Consider the following 22,150-nt stretch of genomic DNA (forward strand, 5'->3'; position numbering starts at 1 on the left):
ACGTCTTTTTAAAAGCAGTGAGACAATTTTTTTCCTAACAAAATCTTATATGGAATCCCCAAATAGGAAAACTCAGAAATGCCCTGGTTGAAAAAGTGTCAAGTATCTACAAGGTGAAGTAGTTTACATTTCTTCCAGGTCTCTAAAGATAATCTCGGCCTTCTAAGTCTAAGGACCACCACTGAAAAATATTCCTTACAGCATACCTATAAAGGGTTCCGAATTAAAAGAAGATATCAAAATAACGTTAGGAAAACAAGAATATTTCTTCAGTCCACTTACCTACATTCCACAAACAGGGGTGTGATCTTGCAGTGACATTTTATTCTAAGCATCTGAACACAAGGAGGACATTCTCCAGGGTGACATGGCAGAACACATGGGTGGGGACAGCCCACTGGTCGTGATTTAGAGCACCCTTCTTCACACTGGAGGCATTCTGGGCCAGCCTGACACTTTGCAAGAAAACAAATCACCTAAGTACAAAAGTCTAACATTTCTATACAGTAGTTATAAAATTTATACACTCCATTAAAAGAAAGTACTTCTGTAGTTCTTAGAAATATAGTTAATAAAATGTATTAACTGTATTGAAAATCACTCATTTTTAAAATATTCAAAATGGAGACCAGCAAGATTACCAATATGATCACTATTCACAAAGACTTTTGTCTAGAAACCTCATTAAATCAAACTGCCTCACCTTTAAAATGGGCATGATTTCATTAAATATCTCTACTAAAAATGTATTCTTTACGTTCTAAAGAATAGTTAGTGGTAAAAAAACAAATACGGAGTAAAAGGTTTTCAGTTCATGTAGACCCAACAGGTATGATCGTCATCGAACTAAAGGAATCCATACATTGTTAACACATAAATAAAAACTGCCAAAGCATTAAATGTCCGGGGATAATCATATTTTGCTGAAGAGAAACACATATAGAGAAAAAAAGGAGAATGAATTTACTTTTAATGCACTTCACTAATGCAAAACTGAACTGTATTTAGTACAAATAAGTATATCTAAATTATAAAACTGTAACTTAACAAGTCACCTCTCTCCTCTGGTAATTTAATAATTTAAGTGTATATATCTAGCAAGAAAGGTTAAAAATATTTTTTTTTCATGATCTGAAAGTTTTGTATTTCCTAAAATGGAACCATTGTACATTGTTAAAGATTTTTATTACAGAATATTGTTTATTTTCACATCATACCTGAGATAAAATAAAAGAGCTATAGATATGGATACTAAGTCTTAAAGGTTAAACATTTTTCATTATCAACTTTTAAAACTGGCTTTCCCAATTCATCCAACTTTCTGGAAATCCCAGGAGGAAAGCAATCCTAATTTTAAGTAATGGAATGATGAGAAAAAAAGCAGAATAAACATTTGGGGTACTATCACAAATTAGAAAACAAATCTTGATAAGTGAAACTTTTTTCCTTATTTTATTGGAATATATTTGACGTATAAATTCAAGGTGTTCAAAATGTTAATTTGATACATTTATATATTACAATATGAGTTCACTATAGCAATAATTAGCACCACTATCACGTTACAGAATTATCTTTTCTTTTTAGTAGTTGGAATAATTCTAGTCTCTTAGCAAGTTTAATGATTATAATAAAATTCTTTTTTTAAAAAAATCAATGAAACATGACATATCACACACATTGCCTTTAGCAGTGTTCTCAAACATCTTTGTGCATTATCAATCACTTGAGAATCTTGTTAAAATGCTAAGGTACAGCCTGAAATTTTTGCATTTCTAACAAAATTCCAGCTGATGCCAATGCTACTAGTCTGCAGACAACACTACAAGTCCCAAGAGTCTATAATATACAGAATTACATAAAGAGGTATGTATATGTGATTATGTATTTATATATTTTTTCTTTTACATGTACTTTTGGTGACAGATTCCCCCCCCAAAATAAGACTTTCCTCCTTACTCCATTTCTTCTTTCAGTCACTCAAACACATTGGATCCCACACCTGCCTGGGAAACACTCACTATTTCAATTGCCATCAGCCTCATACCTTTCCCATCAACCTCAGTTCCACTCACTATAACCAATGAATTAGACAACAGGAACATTTGTTGCTAATGGTGACAATCAGAGCCACTGCATTTAACAGCCTTGATTGGCCTGAGATCTGTGGGTAAGGTCAAGCAAGGAGACCAGAGCACAGTTGATAAGCAAAAAAGCTTGAAGGCCAGTCAATTCAAGAAACACTTACTAAATACCTCTATGTTGTAGGCTCTGTTCTACAACTGATGGCAGAAACTGCATTAAAAATTCCAGAGGCATTTGGGTCAAGAGATACATACTAGAAGCCTTTCTCCAGAGGATCTCAATTGAAGTGTTATGGTAAGATAAGAAATTCTTTAAAGTTTCTTTATTATTTTGTTTTTAATATATAAATTAGAATGATTACAAAGTTATCCCCAAAATAATGTAACTTCCACTCACTTGCACTGCAATAGCCTTCCCTGAGCGAGAGATATGAATGGACCTGCAGCTAAACTGAGAAAAATGGCACATAACTTATAACCCATGTTTTGCCACATCCACTGCCCCATAAGCAATGGTGAAACATTTGGTGAGAATTCCCCAATCACTGTCAGTCATATCAGCTCTAAAGATGAATTTTCTGACTCATTTGATATTCTAAAAACTTCAAGGCAGAATGCTACATAGCAGCAGCTACACCTTACAGTTAAAATGTATTTGAATCATTACAATTCCCTATTTAATTTTATAATTCCAGTATCTTTTTCATTTTAGCATGAAAAAATTTTATTGAGGAACATGACATGGATTAATGAGGAAATTATAACACATCTACACATGAGCAAGAATGATACTATGGATATTTATGTTGTCATACATTCCAGTTACCAAATCAAAAGCCAAAAAAGCTAAGAATGCAACTGAAATTTTCAATATGATTTTATTTCAATAAAATTTTCAGTATTAATTCATATTAATAATTAAACATTTATAAATTTAATGTTACTTAATAAATATGAAGCATAAAAGTTTTTGGCTTATTCTTCATTAAGCACACTTGCTATTATAATGATTCCCTATAAAATGGGAGTCTATGAAAAAACAAGTTACTTTAAAAATAAAATTTTATTTAAAATTTGATTAGCTACATTTGTTTTTCCTAATAAAATGGCAATTTTTAGAGATCTTTGAATTGTCAATTTCTGATATGGTTATAAAATGCTTTTACTGAATCTCACACACATAGACTCAGACATCTGTGATACATTTGCTTTACTGCCAACAAAAGTCTGGGGAGTTATTAAAACTGCAAGCATTATCTATCACACATGTCAGGTTCAAAAACAGCTGAAAGCCAATTCAGAGACATCTATAAGCATGGACGTGCTCAACCTCAGAACCTTACCTTGGTTTTGCCAGTGCAGGCAGCAGTTTCCGTTACCTTGTGGCATTCTTTCATGCATGTGTGATTCTGACAATCTAAGGTGCGCCCACAAACTCTCTTACAAGAATAGGGTCCTACAGCATGGCATGGCAGTGGACTCACCTTAAAAAAAGAAAGACAAACAGCACAACATATATACACACACACCTTTTAGACCCATGTTTCCAAAACAGCTGTTACCATTCAATAACAAGTTTTACAAAGGTCTGACACATTTTCACTAATAATAATGATCAAAACCAAAGTAACCTATCAAAAAATCAATAAAATGAATGGCAAGAAGCAAAATATTCTTTTCCTAAAAGGGAAATTCAATACGATTCTGTAGTAAATGCATACTTATAAACTAATTTTCAAATAAAAATACTGTGTATTTTTATAATTAGTAAACAGCCCCAGCCGGTGTGGGTCAGTCGGTTGGGTGTCATCCCACAAACAGAAGGGCCGTGGGTTGACTCCCAGTCGGAGCACATGCCTGGGTTGTGGGTTCAGTCCCCCAGGGCACATATGGAAGCCAAGAGATTGATGCTTCTCTCTCATATCTGTGTTTCATGCCCTTTCTCTTCCCTTCCCCTCTCTCTGAAGTCAAAAATAAAATAAAAAATAAAATTAGTAGATAAATTATTGTCTTTAAAACACTGAAATGATGATACTTTGACTTCATTATTTCTAACAACCTTAGTATAGAAAAGGTGTAGATTACAAGCTTTATTTAAAACTTGTTCCAATAACTCACCTCGTGCTTCCCAAGACACTCCCTGCAAAAGAAAAATAAAATGAAAACACCATAAATTCTTCCAATAAAATACCTAAAGCAAAGATGCTAAATTTACTAATTTGTTTTATTAAGAATAAAAAAACACATATGGAAATATGTGATTACATAAATGCTGCAGGATACAAAATTAATATACAAAAGATAACTGCTTTACTATTAACCAGCAATGAAAAACTAGAATTTGAAAACATAAAAAATACCACTGTTTGTATTAACACAAAAAGTTAAATACTTAGGTATTCATCTAATAAGATATATTTAAGATCCATATGAGGAAAATTATAGAACACTCATGAAAGAAATCAAAGATCTAAATAAATGGAGATATAGTCCATGTTCACTGACAGGAAAGTACAATGTTGATGTCACTTCTTCCCAACACACTATAGATTCAGCACAGATCCACTCAAAATCCCAGCATGCTATTTTATGGACATCAACGAACCAATTCTAAGATCTATATGAAAAGACAAAAAGCCCAGAACAGATAACCCAGTACTGAAGAAGAATAAAGTCAAAGGATTGACACTAACCAACTTCAAGAAATGCAAAACTATAACACAGGAGGAAATCTAGGTGACCTTGAGTTTGGTGATGACTTTATAGACACAATACCGAAAGCATGATCCATGAAAGAAAAGGGTCAAGTTGGCCTTCATCAAACCAAAAACATCTTCTATGTGAAGAATACTTAAATGAAAAAGTATTAAATGAAAACACTTATATGAAAAGACAAACCACAGAACGAGAGAAAATATTTGTAAAATACGTATCTCATAAAGGATTTGTATCCAAAGTATAAAAAGAACTCAAAACTCAATAGTAAGAAAGCAAACACCCAATGAAAAAATGAACAAGATTTAAACAAAAAGCAGACACTTCATGAAAGACAACATACAGATGGCAAATAAGCACACAAAAAGATGCTCAATATCATGTCATTAGATGGCTGCCAATTAAAACGAGATGCTACTGTACACCTATTAGAATGGCTGAAACCCAGACACTGACCACACCAGATACTAGCAAGGATATAGAGCAACAGGATATCTCATTCATTGGTGGTGAGAATGCAAAATGGCACAGCCATTGTGTCAGACAGTTTGGCAGTTTCTTACAGAGCTAAATACAGGCTTACCATATGATCCAGCAATTGTACTCCTAAATATTTTCCCAAATGAGTAGAAAACTTATGTCCATTGAAAAACCTGCACATGAATGTTTACATCAGCTTCATTCATAATTCCCAAAAGTTAGAAGCAGCCAAAATGTCCTTCAAAAGGTAAAGAGATAGACTATGGTACATCCATAAAATGGAATATTATTCAGTGATCAAAAGAAATGAGCTATGAAGCCGTGAAAAGACCTGGAGGAATCTTAAATGCGTATTTCTAAGGGACAGAAGCCAGTCTGAAAAGGTTGTACACTATATGATTCCAACTATATGACATTCTGGAAAAGGCAAAACTATAAAGACAATAAAAAGAACAATGGTTTCCCAGGCATTCCAGGGGGAGGAAGGCAAGGGATGAACATGGCACAGGACATTTTTAGGGCAGTGAAACTATTCAGCATGACGCATACAAAATAATCTTCCTGTAAAACAGACTAAGGAAGTTAAAGGTAAGTAAGTAATTATGATGTGTCAATTTTAAGGCTTATGAATCAAAATATCAATGTCTCTTATTCTGTTTCCCCAACACAAAAAATTTAGGCCATTGATAATCACTAATAATTCAAACTTAGTAAGGGAAACTACAGACAACTTGGTCTCCCACAGACACAGAAGTCCTCAGTAAAAGAACAGTCTCTAATAAATACTGACTGAATATGTACATAAAGAACCTTTGTGGTAACTATATCTCCCCCTCCACTAAATCTACAGACTAAAATCACTCTACTTGTCAATATAGCTCTCAATAACACTTTATCTCCCAACCTGCCTGTCCAACCAACACATAAAAATATACATGCTACTTATACTGAAAGGAACGTTGTGAAAGGACAAAACAGCAGTGAGAGCTTTTAAAAGTAGACGGATACACGAGACATACCGAATTCAATGTGGAACTCCAGGTGTAGACAACAGCCTCTTTTGTAATTTTATGCTGCGCCCTAGTGCTGTGCTTCCTGTGCCCCTATGTTCCATACCTTCAGCTGGAAGTATGAACATTCTGGAATTCCCTCTCACACCAGGTATGGCTCAGTCCAGGTCATTTGCTGACCAATCCCAGAAATGACTTCCTTTCATTTTCAACATTCCCCTCAAACACTCTTCTTCAAGTTTGTCTTATGTAAAACCTGGCTTTCCTTTGTCTCACGGAGCTTAGAGACTAGCATGAGAAATCAGGAAAACTAACATGATGATCTCTTAGCTATATTATTGTAATTATAAGCACAAATTGTTATGGAAGCTAAGGAGAAAATCAAACACCAGCTGGAGGAAAAGATTTTAAAAAATGTCAAAGGAGTTCTAAAGCGGTATGCAAAATGTATTTGGAAAAGAATGAAGCTGAAGACAGGGGAAACAGCTTTTAGGTTAGCTCTAAAATGATGAATAAAGAAAATCAGAAAACGGTGACTTAAGATACCCTTTGAACTATGTCAGAGACATTTTTAAAAGTTAAAATTCTAATACTTACATGGGAATAGGAACTTGACATGGAGGACAAGGTAAAGCAGTCTGAATAAATGTTGGCTCAGAAGGCTGTTCCCAAGGGCCTGAGGGCTGGTGCTACAAGTAAAACATAGAATGATTTTCAGTCGGAGGGACAAAAATCACACTGGTCATTAATAAGAATTTAAGAAAATAGTTTCATGTATCCTCCACTCAAGCAGGTTGAAAATTTTTAAAGAAATCAACAAATAGTGCTTGCTAAAATATTAGCAATCTGTATTTCCACCTATATTCTATCAGCTATATTCACCTATGTCACCTATATTCTATTCCTGTTCCCCTGTACACACATTGGATATTAAAAACTGAGGCAGACTCGACTTTTTAAATGGCAGTACACAGGCAGTATAGCCTCCTTTACTTCTCATTAGCCAAAAGGACAATGAGAGATATAATTGTAAACTCCAACTTCCACCAGCAGAATGTAGTCTCCATTTTCTGGTTCACTACTGTTTCCCCACCACCTAGAACAATATTTAGCTCATACTAACAGCTCAATAAATATTCATCGAAAATGTGAATGAATCTTTGAGAAAATCAGGAGATAGCCATAACCCTAAACTACAGACGTTAAGGAAGACTGCCAAGTTTATCTCTATCTTGAAGACAACATGACTATGACGCTATATTTGCAAATACTTGTTTATTGATCTCTTGTTTTCTATATTATAAGTCTCTTAAAACAGAAGACCAAGTCTTAAGTGGACTTGGAAGTCCAATTAAATTGGAAGACCAATCCTGTATTCTTGTATTCTATCACAGTGCTTACCACCAAATAAATAATTATTCATTACCTGTTGAATAAGTAAAATTTAAAAAACATGACCCACAGCAATTCACTGTCTCTGAATAATACAGTTCTCTTACCCTGCCAGTTTGCTTTATTAATGCTTGATCGTGACATGGAGCAGGACACAAGTGGCCACATTTCCCCAACACTTTTTGGCAAGGCTGATGACATGGAGGACAAGGGCCAAAGTGACAGCGATGTTTTTCTTGACTTGTATGATGGCAAGTTGGTGGTCGACTAAGTCATAAAGTACAATTTTTTAAATTACTTTTGATCATTGAAAAAATGTATTTAAAATACAGTTATCTATTTATATTATCTTCTGATTCCATACAGAACAAGAACATATTGTGAATACTATTTTAATACATTAAAGCAAATTGAAAATACTAGTATTAAAAATCAGTATGAATTTAAATTGGTAAGACACAAATGCATCAGTTTGTGCAAAACTTCAGACTAACCTGCACTGCTCTTTGCACTTGGGTGGTCTTGTGGTACGCTCGCGGCCACAGGGTACCGTCACCTTTGTATTACCACAGTTGCACTTCACATCTACAGTTTCTGGGCAAGGATAGCAACTACCTGGAAAAAAAGCATGAAACTTAAAAATCTGCTTAACTACCTAAAAGCCCATCAATAGTAGAATCAGTGAGTTTTGTGTGTTTGCACAATGGGACATTCTACATGAAAATGAAGAAACTACGCTATAAGAATGAACCTCACACACTTAATACTGAGCAAAGAAACCAGAAGAGTAGGTTGTATATGATTCCATTCACACAAAGTAAACAGAAAAACTAATCCATAATGTTCAAAATCAGGATGATGGATATGAAGGGTTTTGGAAATGCTGGTAATGTTTGGTTTAAGGATTTGAGTTCTGGTTAAATGGGTATGTTCAGTTTGTAAATATTCATCAGGTAGAACAATTATGATTTGTATACTTTTTCTATAGCAAAATTGTGCTTCAATAAAAGTTTTAGAATATTCTTGAAAATGTGCTAAAAGGTAACATGTCACTCATTCACAAGATAAATGGATCTAAGTCTTTGGAAAATCTAATGTTAACAATCATCTCTTTGGCTTATTTTCATACATACTTCTATTCAAGTATCTTAGTTTTGAATAAGTTCCCTGATAAAAGTAAATTCTCTCATCAGTACAGTCCATTTTCCATTACTCAAATTTTGTGAAACTAAATTCCAAATCCTCATTTTAGGTTATAATTCCAAATACTTCTCTTCTAAACATTTCAAAAGGAAAAGACATTTGAACTTCAGCTTTGTAACCTTCTTTTGTTATGAGTTGGTAGAAATACACAAAAACAAAATGAAAGAAACCTTTTTAAACACGCTATCAAGTTCTGGCCAAGGCTCAGATGTCATTTTGAGGGCCTTCTTCCTACTCTAGTTTTCCCAATATGGTACCCCATTTGAAATGAAATAAAGAAATTAGAATCTTCTACTAAACAGTGAGTATATTATGAGATTGCTGCCTAGGTGTCAGGACGAAGCAAAATACTGACTAGCAGTTAATATGATAAGAAACAGACTAATGATGAAAAATAGCCAGGGTTATTAAAGCCTCTAAAAGTTCAAAATAGTTCCTTAAACAGCAGAATTTGGATTCAACTAATGAACAGAGAAAAAGGAAATGAGAGTAAAAGGCACCACAGGGAAAAGCATACATGTGCTGTACAAATTACCAAATTTATACTTTAGTGTTTTAATAAGTAAAAAATAATCCAGTGAAGTACTGTCTTTTATTGAATATTTTCATTAAATGTATTGGGGTAACACTGGTTAATAATATTATATAGATTTCAAGTGTACAATTCTATGATACATCATCTGTGTATTGCATTATGTGCCCGCCACCCAAAGTCAAATCTTTTGTTACATATATCTGATTACTTTTACCCTTAATTAGCACCCCACCCCGTTCCCTCTGGTACCATCGTACCATTGTCTGTGTCTATGAGTTTTTGTTTGTTTTTCTTATTTGTTATTTGTTGCTTTCAGTTTTGTATCCCACATGAGAGAGATCATAGGGTTCTTGACTTTTTCTGACTTACTTTGCTTAGAATGATATTCAGTGAAGTATTATCTTGATGGCAATGCAAGTGAAATTATCCTGACCCACATGACCAAACTGAGTTTTCCAAAAGAAAAAGAGAATAGCAACATTTTTAAGAGTGACGTTTAAGTCCATTCTAATTCAGTATATCAATTTCCATATTTGATAATAATAAATTTCATTCATCTTCAGCAGTCCAAAGAGGACATTATCAAAAACAACATTTTGCCACTCTGAACTGCAATATCACTTTTCTTTTGTTTAAATATTAAGAACAAGGGGTAATTTCTATTAACAGTCTTCCTACTGATCAACAGCATTTGTTACAGATACCTGTACAACATGACAGATACAACAGCTTCAGATATAACACTTTTTAAATTAAAAAGCAGTATACAGAATGTAACCACCAATGTGGGCATTAGTCCAGTAATTCTAGAAGATAGATGACATTGAACTTAAAAGAGCTACATTAAACTTTCACATATTCACAGTGCAAACATGCAGTCAGCATCCCCACCCTATTAGCTACAGTATAACTTTTGATTATGAAGGTGTCTAGAATGATGGAAAATGGTATGAAATGATTCTATATATCTTATATAACTGTGGATTTAAAAAATGGTGAGGATTGTACAACAGTGTATTCCTCATACTTTCCATCAAAGTAAATTTTGTAAGGAGCCAGTAAATTTCTTAAAAAAAAAATAATAAACACTCTGAAAAAAAAATAAAACATTGAACATGGGTCTGATCAGACCTCCAGATTGCACTAACAATTTATAGAAAACACAGACGAAAATGTGAAATAATACGATGAGATGCAATCTTCAAAATCCAGACTCTGCAACACTGAATAAAGCAACTTAGTTTCTTAAATGAGAGAAATGACATATTAATAGACTTTAGAGACTTCAACCAATTACATCATGTCAATCTTATTAGGTTTTTGAGGCAAATAAACTGAATTAAAAAATGAAGGTATTTATGAGACAATAAATCTGAGCACCATATATTTGCTGATATTAAGAAATATACTAACTATTTTTAGGTTAAGCACCCATCTTTTAGAGATGAACACTGAAGTATTCATGGAATTTGCTTCAAAATAATATAAGAGGGGGATCAGCTTTCAACACTTCTCCATTGAGTATGATGCTTGCTCTAGCCTTTTCCATAGATATTTTCTATCAGGTTAATGATGTACCCTCCCATTCTAGTCAAGTTTTCATCATATATGGATGTTGAATTTTATCAACTGTTTTTTAGATATTTACTAAGATGACCTCATTTCTCCTTTAAACTGTTAATGTGATGAATCACATTATTAGATCTACCAAAGTTAAACCAACCATACATCACTGGAATAAACTCAACTTGGTTATGACAGACTAAGGTTTGGGATAGCTAAAACTGCAGTTACTAGATAGCTGGATTTGAATAGCTAAAACCTTAGTATTTTACAAACATCTTTTTGAGTTAGATGGGCCTGTATTTTTCTCTTATCTTCTTTCCTTTCTGCATGATATACTCTCAAATAGCTGATGAGAAGACTGAACTTACATATACCTTAAATATTTACTTGTTACAAATTATGTGTAAAAACCAACTAAGCCTAGTGTTTTCTTGCTAAGGAAATTCTAAGCTCCTGATCCAATTTCTTTAATGGTCACCTGACTAGTTAGGTTTTCCATGTGAAGGCCAGCGCTTTAACAATGGTCTACACGGCCCCTCCACCCACTCTCCTCTCTCCAGTCATCCTTAGCCCACCACTTCTTTGGCCTTGTCTCCTACCATCTGCCCCTTGAGCACCAGCTTCCGAGCTCCTTACGGCCGTTCACATGCTCCTGTCTCAGGGCCGCTGCAACTGCTGCTTTCTTGCCTGGAACACCACCCCACCCTACTGCCACACAGCCCGATCCCTTACTTCTCTCATCAGGTCTCCTCAAATGTCATCCTTTCAGAGTCCGCCCCGATCACACCATACAAAATAGTATACACCATTCCCACTGTCACCATTTTAATTTTACTATCATTTCCTTTCTATACTTGGAACCACCAGATATTCTATACTAATTTGATTATTTGTATTTTAACTTGGGAAAAGTAAAAAAATAAGTTTCATAAGAAAAGGCACTTTGTCAATATGGTTCGCTCATATAATTATTCCCAGTGCCTGGTACTCAGAAGACATGGGAAAAAAACAAACAAACCCTTATTGAGTAAATTAGTGCTTAATGGTAGAATGTTAATAAAATTTAAATTTAATAAGCCAATGACATAATGACTACAAAAGGAAATAACATCCTTTTACTAATAATGGGAACTGACAAACTAGCTCCAACTTCACAATTTTAAGACACTGACAAATCAGAAAACATCCACAGAAAACTGTCTATGGGGTTAATGGAATCTGTCACTTTTCCTAAGGGAAGGCAACGTGGTAAAATGAAAACAACATTAAAGTTTATGTTTACATCCTGACCCTACAACTAGTTCTATGACCCTGAGCCAAGTCTCTTTGTTTCCTTATTATATTAAACAGCAGAAGTGTCACGTATGTTCCAAGAACTCCGAGAGGATTAAAACATTAGCTAAGGTATCTAGTATGTGTGTAATCCCAAAGGAACACATGAAAGCAATAAAGCATTTTGTCCCAGGTCAGAAAGGTGCTAAGAGGCAAAGACCTCTTACCCCAAATCCATGCTCTTCCCACTATCCTATACCAACATGTAGTAGATTCTATTTCATACCAACATACTTGCAATGGGTAAAGTCAACTCGGATTTCAATGTCTAATAACTTAGGTGCCCCTGAGACCCTCCTCAGGGGGTCTGCGAGATCTCATATACACAGAGTTTTTCAGAAGCTATATGACAAGTGATACCAAAACAGACTGAATGCAGAAGCATATATGTAACTCCAGCCATCTCCTACTAAGCTAGACATTAAAGACTTTTGCAAAATGTAAAAAATACCATTTTCACTAAATTTTTTCAGATACAATATTTTTCACAAAATGTTACTGCATTAATATGTACTGTGGGCGTATTACTTCTATTTTTAAATAAAATAGTAATTATTATTACATTTTAAATCCAATTTCAAATACAATAAATATCAATAGATAAAATCCACATCAACAAAAGCTCTTTGGGTTCCAAGAGAGTGTAAGAGGTCTTGAGATCAAAAAGTTTGAGAACTTATGATGTACCCAGTCCCTTACTAGACTTAATTCCATGAAAATGTCTAAAACTCAAAATAAAACTGAAAAATCTAAGAACACATTGATTAATTAACAAATTGTGTGGGATATTAATTAATTAAAAAACTTTGCGGGGAAGGTTGGAAGGAAGTAAGAAAACAAACAGGTGTTATACAAAAAACAAAGCTTTTGCATTTGAAAGAACTGGGTTCAAATCTTAGCTATATTGCTTTACTAAATATTTCCCTAAATATGAGTGTCACTGAACTTCAATCTGCTTGTCCATAAAAGCATGATTTTGGCAACTGCCCTACTGTCTCAGGTTATTAAGAGGACAAACCAAGATAATGAGTGTGAAAGCTCTCCATCAACTATAAAAACGCTATGTAAACACAAACATGAAATCACAGCTATTGTTAAATATTACCTCTGTGGCAGACAGATGGACACTTATGGTTTCTACATCCTAAAGTCCGTCCACAGTTTTGATCACAAGGTGTACAGTTTCCAGGACAACACTGAAGAGAAAGCAACATATAAAGAACAGGCAATCTGAAAACCATGTGTAATATAAATGTCATTACTAGTTACCCATAGAACTTATGGGAAGCCAAAGATACTATACTTCTTTTCAGTATAAGAATAAAAGCATTCAAGAGTATCAACATTCTCCTTTTAAGTAGATATGCTATATGAAGAATTTTTAAGTTTATAACTTAGGTTCCCCTAACTTATAATGTCCTAATTTAATAAAATTAAATAGACAATGTCCTAATTTAATAAAATCAAGCTAAATTTTCTTACATTTCATTAATTATTCTAGGACTTAAAACATTCCCATGAGATAATTTCATTTCTACTTATCTATGCAGAGACTGACAACATTAACCAAAAGAATAGAACTGGTCAAACCCTATATTCAGGCAAACAATTAGTCTGGTTATTTAAAAAATTTAATTAAAAAAAAAGTTAAATGTGTAAATTAGTTTAGCAGTTATTTTTAAACCATGGACTCAGCAACTAACTAAAGGAAGAAAGCAGAGATAAGCTATTTGCTTCTAACTTTATTTTATAACATCCTTGATTTCTAATCTGTTTGTAAGAAATACAGCTGTCTAAGACCTGTCCCAATTTTCATTCATGAACAAACGGCAACTACTAATAGTCTATTTGCCATTCTAATTCCTTCCTTGACTTTTCACATTATCCAAATTTTGGAAAGAAAATAGAAACTATGATTGTTTTAAAGAAACTTAGGGTTGAAACCTACATTAAGAACAAGTTTCAGTGTATAAAAATAACTCAAAACAAAATACATTTTATTGAAAAGCAACTAAAAATCAAAACAGTACACTCAATTAGACAAATATTTACTGAGACGATGTGCCTATTGTTTTGCTAGTGGCAGCATGGGAAAAGAAGTTGTGTGGTCCAGGACTTAAATAAGCCTTTAGACACTTCCGTTTCTGACCATGGTGGAATAAGCAATAGCCAGTTTACTCTCCTGCCTTAAACAACTATAACATCAGACAAAATACATGTATGAAGCGACAGTTCTCAGATATTTGAAAATGAGGCAGCACAGGACAGCAATTCCTAAGAAAAGAGAAATAAAGTAGGTCCTGTGATAGCACCAGTTTAGACCTGGAGGTTTCCAGGCTGCAGCACAAGGGGAAAGATCACAGAGTGTGGTGGTCCCACCACACTGAGTAGACAAAATCCACATATCAGAGGCCAGTGTGGCTAGAATTTGTAGGTAAGTGGTAGCAATACAGAGAAAGCCCTGGAGAACTCCAAAAGGGATGCCTTTAGTTTTGGGCCAAATACCTGTCTGCACCTGTATGACTGGCAACTACCCAAAATATGAGAAAAAACCACCTGAAGAAGACAGAATAATTTCCAAAGATTATTCAAGTCAGAGAATAGCTTGTGTTCCCTGTGGTCAGAGTAGAGGAACCTCCTAATACATGGGAGTCTCACAGAGTACTTCAAATAATTACTGCCTCAGTAGCAGTGCCAACTTGGGCCTAGATAAAACAGAAGTCTGGTCAAACCCAGGACCAAAATGGTTTCTAAATAACTTAACTTTAACCCAGAACAAATCTTAAAAATAGTTACAGGAATACAAAAACAACAACAACAACAACAACAACAAAACAGCACCCAAAAGTGTAAAGTTTACAATGTCTGAAAACCAATCAAAATTACCCAACAGGCAAATAAGCAGGAAGATATAACCCAAAAGGAGAAGAAAAATCAATCAACAGAAATAGACCCAGAATGACAAATAAATGATAAAAATTATTAGGTAAGGACATTAAAATAGTCACTATAAATATAGTCCCTATATTCATGAAGATAGAAGATATAAGCATGCTAAGGACATGGAAAATACAGAAAAGACCCAAACTTTACTCTCAGAAATAAAAAAAAAAATCTGAGATGAATAAACATAGGATGTGATAAGAAAAATGTATTAGACAAAGCAGATGAAAATTAATGAACTTGAAGGCAAAATTATTATAAACTAAAGCAAAGAAATTAAAAAAAAAAACTAAATAAATGGAGCATCAGTGAGCTGTAAGACCTCAAGCAGTATAATATACATATTGTAGCCTCAGAAGGCAATGGGCGGGGAAAAACATTTTAAATAAAAAACTGATAATTTCACAAATTTGATGAAAACTATAAATCCACACACCTAAGAAACAACAAAAATGGTAGGTACAAAACAGAGGGGGAGGTTAAGAATAATATGGGAAATGGAGCAGCCAAGAACTTATATGTATGACCCACAGACATGAACTAAGGGGGGAAATGCTCGTGGGAGGGGTGGCACAGGGCAGAGGACAATAAAGGGGAGAAAAAAGTGGTACAACTGTAATAGCATAATCAATAAAATATATTTTAAAAAAAGAAACATGAAGAAAGCAACAATAGGAAGCATCCAAATTGCTAAAAACTAATAATAAAGAGAAATTTTTTTTAAACAGCAAAAGGAAAAAGAGATAGATTACAAACGGAGGAACAAAGATACAGCACACTTTTTCTGGAAAATATTGCAAGCTAAAATAGTGGAGCAACACCTTTTAAACATGGGAAAAAACTGTCAAACTAGAATTCCAAGTAAAAATATTTTCACAAACTAAAGGTATTTTCCAAAAGTTGAAAGAATTAATGAACAATACTACAAGAAATGTTAAAGGAAGTCCTTCAGATAGAGAGAAAATGAACCAGATAGAAACCTAAGTTAATATTTAAAAAAACTAAAAAACACCAAAAGTAATGACAATAAATATACAAAACTACGTTTTCTAATTTTTTTCCAATCTCTTTAAAAGATACCTGATTATTTAGAGCAAAAATACACTGCATTTAGGGTTTATAAAATACATGGGTATAAGATATATGACAAATCAAGTAAAGGAATTAAAATAGAATAATTGAAAAACACTCAAAATAGAAATTAACAACAGAGGGAAAAGAAATAAAGGATGGGCAAATAAAAATAAATAGCAAAATGATAGACTTAAATCCAACCATATTAAAGATTATATTAAATGTAAATGATCTACACCTGAATTAAGTCACAAAGATCATTCTGCTAGGATAAAATATCTAAATGCTGTATATAAGAAAACCGCTTGAAATATAAAGTATTAATAAGTTAAAAGTAAAAGAATGAAAAAGATATACCATGTTAACACTAAGCAAAAGAAAGCTAAAACCACTATATTTCAACAGATTTAGGAACAAGGAATCTTTTAGAGATTAAGGGGTAATTCATAAAGATAAAGAGGACCCCCCAAAACTGCAAATCTACAAGCTAAGTAAAATACTCCAGTTGACCATCTACTGAACCAAATGTCTATAAATAAGATTTGAACAATAAAAGTTAAGCCTCTTCCAGCAAATGGACTATCACTCTTAACAGTGCTATGATGTTTTACAGTCAGGGAACAAAAATAGTTTAAGAACCAAACAGAATTAAGCACATGATAAAAAAACAAACAAACAAACAAAAACTTTGTCATTTAAGAAGCTTGGTAAGACTTCCCACTAATACAAACAATTAGGATTAATCAAGAATATTAATTAGCCCTGGTTGGTGTGGTTCAATGAATTGAGTACTGGCCTGCAAACCAAAGGGCGGCCAGTACGAGCCCAATCAGGGCACAGGTCTGGGTTGCGGGTCAGGTCCCCAGTTGGGAACGGGGGGACCAATGTGTGAGAGGCAACCACACGTTGATGTTTCTCTCCCTCTCTTCTTCCCTCCTTTCCCTCTAAATAAATATAATCTTTAAAAAACATATTAATTAATACTTCATATAGGAAGCACAGAATATGCTTGGACATTGGAGGAACATGTCAAGATGGTGTTTATCACAGCCCCACAAAGGAAAAATTCAAGAGAATTTTTAAAGCAGTATCCTAAGCTTGTTGCACATACCTTTCTTCTACACTGATGCTTCTGACAGTCACGCATCTTAACACACTTAGTTTCACAGAGATAAATTTTATGGCACGGCATTCGTTTTGTATGTTTTCCACAGCGACAATGCTTTTCTACTTCCTGGAAGAAGCAAATAAATACTATTAAAACTAACTTTGTTAATGCAATTTTTTTCACCCTGTAATTTTTATAATTCCTAAAAAGTGAAGGAGAAAAGTTTTAAGCACAAGTTTATATGAAAGCCTCCACCAAAACTAAAGATGAATTTTCTAAGATTTTTTTTGTATCTTACTTTTTTCCAAGAGACTTCATAAGAATTTCCGTTATTAAATTTAGTAGAAATTTAATACTAAACAGTACAACCATACTACACCTTAAAGTCACTTACATGTAGTTACCCCATGATGTCTGCACATCTTGTCTCAGTAAAGCAAGAAAACTGGATTATCTTATAAGCAACTTGTTGACTTGGTAGTATGATTAGAATCAAAGTGACACATATATAACCTAAAAGTCTCAAGTCTAGGCATTAGTTTCTTTCCATCATCACTAAGACTAATTCATCATTGCTTTGAATGTCTTCTCGGAACAAATAACCCCACTGTGGACTATAAAAATGAGAATGTTGAAACGTTTACGAAGTAAAAAGAAACAAAAGGTGATTTTTGGATATGATTGCTGGCATACTGTCTTGTTTCTTCTCCATACACATTAGGTCACTAAACTCAGATCATGACACAGATGTTTATAAAACTACTAGAAAACAATTACAGGACACTCCCATTTGACATACTGTAAAAGAGAGCTCATAGAATTAATTAGTAATTAGTAATTACTACGGGAGATGACTAACTTGTCTACATGTTTCACAAGGACCTCGGTGACAACGCTGTGAACATCTATGGATTCCACATTCAAGTAACTTGTCACAACTGTCTCCACAAGTTGGTACATCTTCTGTACAAGGCAAAGAAAACTCTAAAAGCAGACAAAAAGTCAATGTTAATAGTAAGCTACATTGCTAATAGTAAGCTACATTGCTAACAATGTGCCATGTTCTTTTGGCTCCCTAAAGGATGACAGCCCTTTTGAACTATGAATTTTTTGCATCTATATAACTATTAGAAAAAATTAACTTTAATGAAAATAATCTCTAATATTTGTAAATTCAATGTAAAGTTAAAAAGAATTTGACACATGACAAGTTACCATCCTAAAGAAGCATACTTCTATAAGCTAAGTACTTCAGAAATAGTTATCTGAAGTAAGTAATATCATATAATATTATAATATGATAACCTCTATGAAGAATCCCACAATATAGTATTATAAAAACAATTTGCTCTTAATAACCTCACAGGATAAAAAAAAGTAGTAGATTTTAAAACATAAGGAACCTCACCTTCAACATAAACACATTAGGACAAGACTGGCAACAATCTTGTCAATGTGTGCTGGTGCTGGTGCAAGTCAAGGGAAGCAGACTCAGACCGCAACCTTTCTATGTCTGTCTATCTCGGAGCAACCAAAACTAAATTCATTTGTAACCCAATACACAATAAGGACAATAGCTTGGAATTATTAGGTTTCCTTTATGTGCTGGGCACTACATAAATGCCTTATGAGCATTTTATCATCCAATTCTCACCATCATCTTATGAAGAAGGTACTCTTAATGTCTCCATTTAACTTGAGAACACCAGAGTTTATGAAGGTGGGATTTGAACCCAGATATGCCTGAGTCTGAGTTCTTAATCCACATGCTCTATTATCTACTCGTCCAAATGTACAAAAGTCTAACATACAATTTGAAACATTATGAATTTGCAAAGAAATGTAAATTAGGAAAGTAGTTAGCATAAAGAATAATCATATCCCATTAAAGATTTGAAAACAGCCTCACTTGACTTCTGACATGGACAGAATCTTTTCCCAGATCGAGGACATTCTCCACAAGCACCAGCATGACAAACTTGCTCACATGTATGATTACCACACGGCAGTGTTTTCCCACATACCTAAAATAATACGTAATAAGCACTAGTGAAGGACTTAAAAGTTATCAAAAAAGACTCTGTACTGACATAATCCATTTTTTATTTGTATATAATCCATTTTTCAATTATGAATAAGCAATTTATATTCCTCATAACTTGTTCTCTATAAACATATATACACACACACACATATATACACACACACATTCCTATGCACCAAAGAGCATATTTTTAAAATATAATACAGGAAAAAAGTACATATAGCTTCATATGGCCATCCACCAAAGATTTCCAAGTGGTACGCCAATTCTAGGACTAACAATCTACAACATCAATCCTCCTTCCCCGTTGGATTAACTCAAGAAGTGGGATGGGATACTGATTAAAGACAGGGGAAAGGGAGGGAGAGCTAGCAAGAAAGTACATGTGTACTGAGTCCAAAATTCAACAAACAGCTGTTACATTGAAAAAAAAATTTCCCTCTAGTAACTGAAATACTAAACTGGAAAAGTTTCCTAAAAATGAATGTAATTTGAGTTACTATTCCTCCTCTCCTTTTATCCAACTAAATGTAACTAGCTAAATCCTAATTAGCATTTCTGATTGTTTTCTGTATTCTTTAATGTCCATCCCCTCAAAACACACATACACTTACTTGATCACAGTGCCACAGCGGACTTGCACAGCTTCTTTCAGCTACTCGTCTGCCACAGACACACTTCTGTCTACTAACTCTCGGACAGGGCGGACAACTTCCTAAAACCACAGTGATGAATTAGCACAGGCACATTATAAAAGCAATACTGACTGCTTTGACTTTGGCTAACAAGTATGACCTTTCACCTGCATGACAAGGATTTTCACATTTATGTTGTCCACAAAGCAACTTCTGCCCACATGGCAGCTGACAGGACCATTCCTTGGCACTGCACCTACGAGGGATGGGCTTGGCTTTCTTACAGTGACAAGTAGTTGTGACCATCTTTGGACAAGGAGGGCAGGGCCCTAGAATCCAACAAAAGGGGGGAAAATCAGAAGTCAAAGATAATTTTCAATTCCTATACCTATCAGTGATTTCCAAAGCTTTCCTTGCTGACAATTTAAAAGGCATTTCCTTTTGATATTTTTTTATGTAAACTTAAGTTCTGAATTCAACTTTCACAATTTTTTTTGCCTCAACCTAAGAACAAATTAACCACCCATGAACAATTACAAATGTAATACATAACTCACCTGGATGACAGAGGAGTAAACATTTATGGCCACAAGGAGGTTTAAATTCTCTCTCACATACTTGGCCACATGAATGAGGCACAAGCCACGGATCTAAAGGTGGATCTTCTACCTTTCCACAATAGCAATAGTACCTACTAGGTGTGTCCGATCGTTTGTATTCAAACCTACATTTTGGACTACAAAGAAGAATTACTCAAGTTAATTTCATTTTTAAATGACACAAGAGACAGAAACATAAATATACTTTGAAAGATATTACACTCAATTAGCTTTATGCAAGGCACTCTCTGTTCCATTTTTATATTAGTGAAAAACAAGATTTTCCTAAAATAAATTGCAACTGCCTAGAACAACTGTGTCCAATATAATTTCCAGAGATGATGGAACTGTTCTGTATCTGCCACATCCAATATAGTAGTTCTTAACCAGTAGAGCTCATGAGCACTTGAAATGTGGCTAATGCGTACAAATGAGAAAGAAACAGAGCTTTTATAATTTTTGAAAATGTAAATAACCACAGGGGGCTGGTTGCTACTGCAGTAAACAGCACATATCAAGAGTACAGCTATGTCCTGGCTTTACCATGTAAGTAAAAGAAGTCTGAATGTACCATTTATTTCAACTAACTTTCATATCCCCTTTGGTAACATGGGAATAAAATCTCTCACAAATGACTAAGAATTTTTTTCACAAAGTTATAATACCTCTAAAATGTTTTTTAAAACTATATTACCACAATTTTATAAATAGAGTGAGGAAAAAGTAGGTTTACAATTGTGAGTCTGTGAAACAGAGTTTATTCTTGTATTATTTATTAAGTATTGTATTATTTTCCATATGAACAACTGTGAATCTACTTTTGCCCCACCCTGCATATCAGTACTTATGGTAACAAGGGTAGGTCTGATGTGGATCCAGGTTTTCTGAAGCCTGAATCTTATACAACTTGGGGGCCTCTGATAAGAAAAAGAACTCAAAATTACAAAGAAAAAATAGTTACAAAAGTGAATATTTATGTGACCACACAGAGCCCCTGAAGCTTATGCTTCATTATCTTCAAAGTAAACCTATCATTTTTGTTGCCAGTACAGATAAATTTTTGTCTTTACTTAGCAGAAATATAAAATTTCTATTCCCCCACTTTTTTTGGAAATATAACTGAAGTTCAAGATTAAATCATGAATCACAAGCCACCCAATAAAACAAATGTGGAAAAATTAATATTATTAATATACATCTACAGTTTTGAAAGATTTTTGAGGACAAAATTGGGAAGCCTATGATCAAAATATGTTCGATGATGGTCTTATACAATATGGTATTAATGTAGAACTCCAGAAGAGATGCACCAGAATTACGAAGAATTCTAGTCATATAGAAAAGAAATGAAAGTTGTTTAAAAAGGGTAACAACAGAGTTGTTTTGCAAGGGAAAAATAGTCTGAATAATTATTAGTTTTTGAAAGGAAC

The 22,150-nt window shown here is 33.9% G+C and overlaps 1 protein-coding gene across 3 annotated transcripts in view; it reads right to left on the reverse strand.

Annotated features, from left to right (window-relative positions):
* The window catches only part of NFXL1 (nuclear transcription factor, X-box binding like 1), a 47,421-nt gene that overhangs the window by 16,777 nt on the left and 8,494 nt on the right, over positions 1-22,150 (reverse strand). For all 3 annotated transcript variants that reach the window (XM_036020185.1, XM_036020193.1, XM_036020180.1), the window contains exons 6-18: positions 20,679-20,857; positions 20,289-20,450; positions 20,101-20,201; positions 19,352-19,466; positions 18,302-18,426; positions 17,446-17,568; positions 13,423-13,513; positions 8,176-8,296; positions 7,789-7,948; positions 6,887-6,978; positions 4,203-4,224; positions 3,428-3,568; positions 283-449 (exon numbers count right to left, since the gene is read on the reverse strand). In XM_036020185.1, coding sequence (XP_035876078.1) covers positions 283-449; positions 3,428-3,568; positions 4,203-4,224; positions 6,887-6,978; positions 7,789-7,948; positions 8,176-8,296; positions 13,423-13,513; positions 17,446-17,568; positions 18,302-18,426; positions 19,352-19,466; positions 20,101-20,201; positions 20,289-20,450; positions 20,679-20,857 — 1,599 coding nt within the window. The remainder of the gene's footprint in view (positions 1-282; positions 450-3,427; positions 3,569-4,202; positions 4,225-6,886; positions 6,979-7,788; positions 7,949-8,175; positions 8,297-13,422; positions 13,514-17,445; positions 17,569-18,301; positions 18,427-19,351; positions 19,467-20,100; positions 20,202-20,288; positions 20,451-20,678; positions 20,858-22,150) is intronic.

This window comes from Phyllostomus discolor, chromosome 1, assembly GCF_004126475.2.
Source record: "Phyllostomus discolor isolate MPI-MPIP mPhyDis1 chromosome 1, mPhyDis1.pri.v3, whole genome shotgun sequence".
In the NCBI taxonomy this organism is placed as follows: Eukaryota; Metazoa; Chordata; class Mammalia; order Chiroptera; family Phyllostomidae; genus Phyllostomus; species Phyllostomus discolor.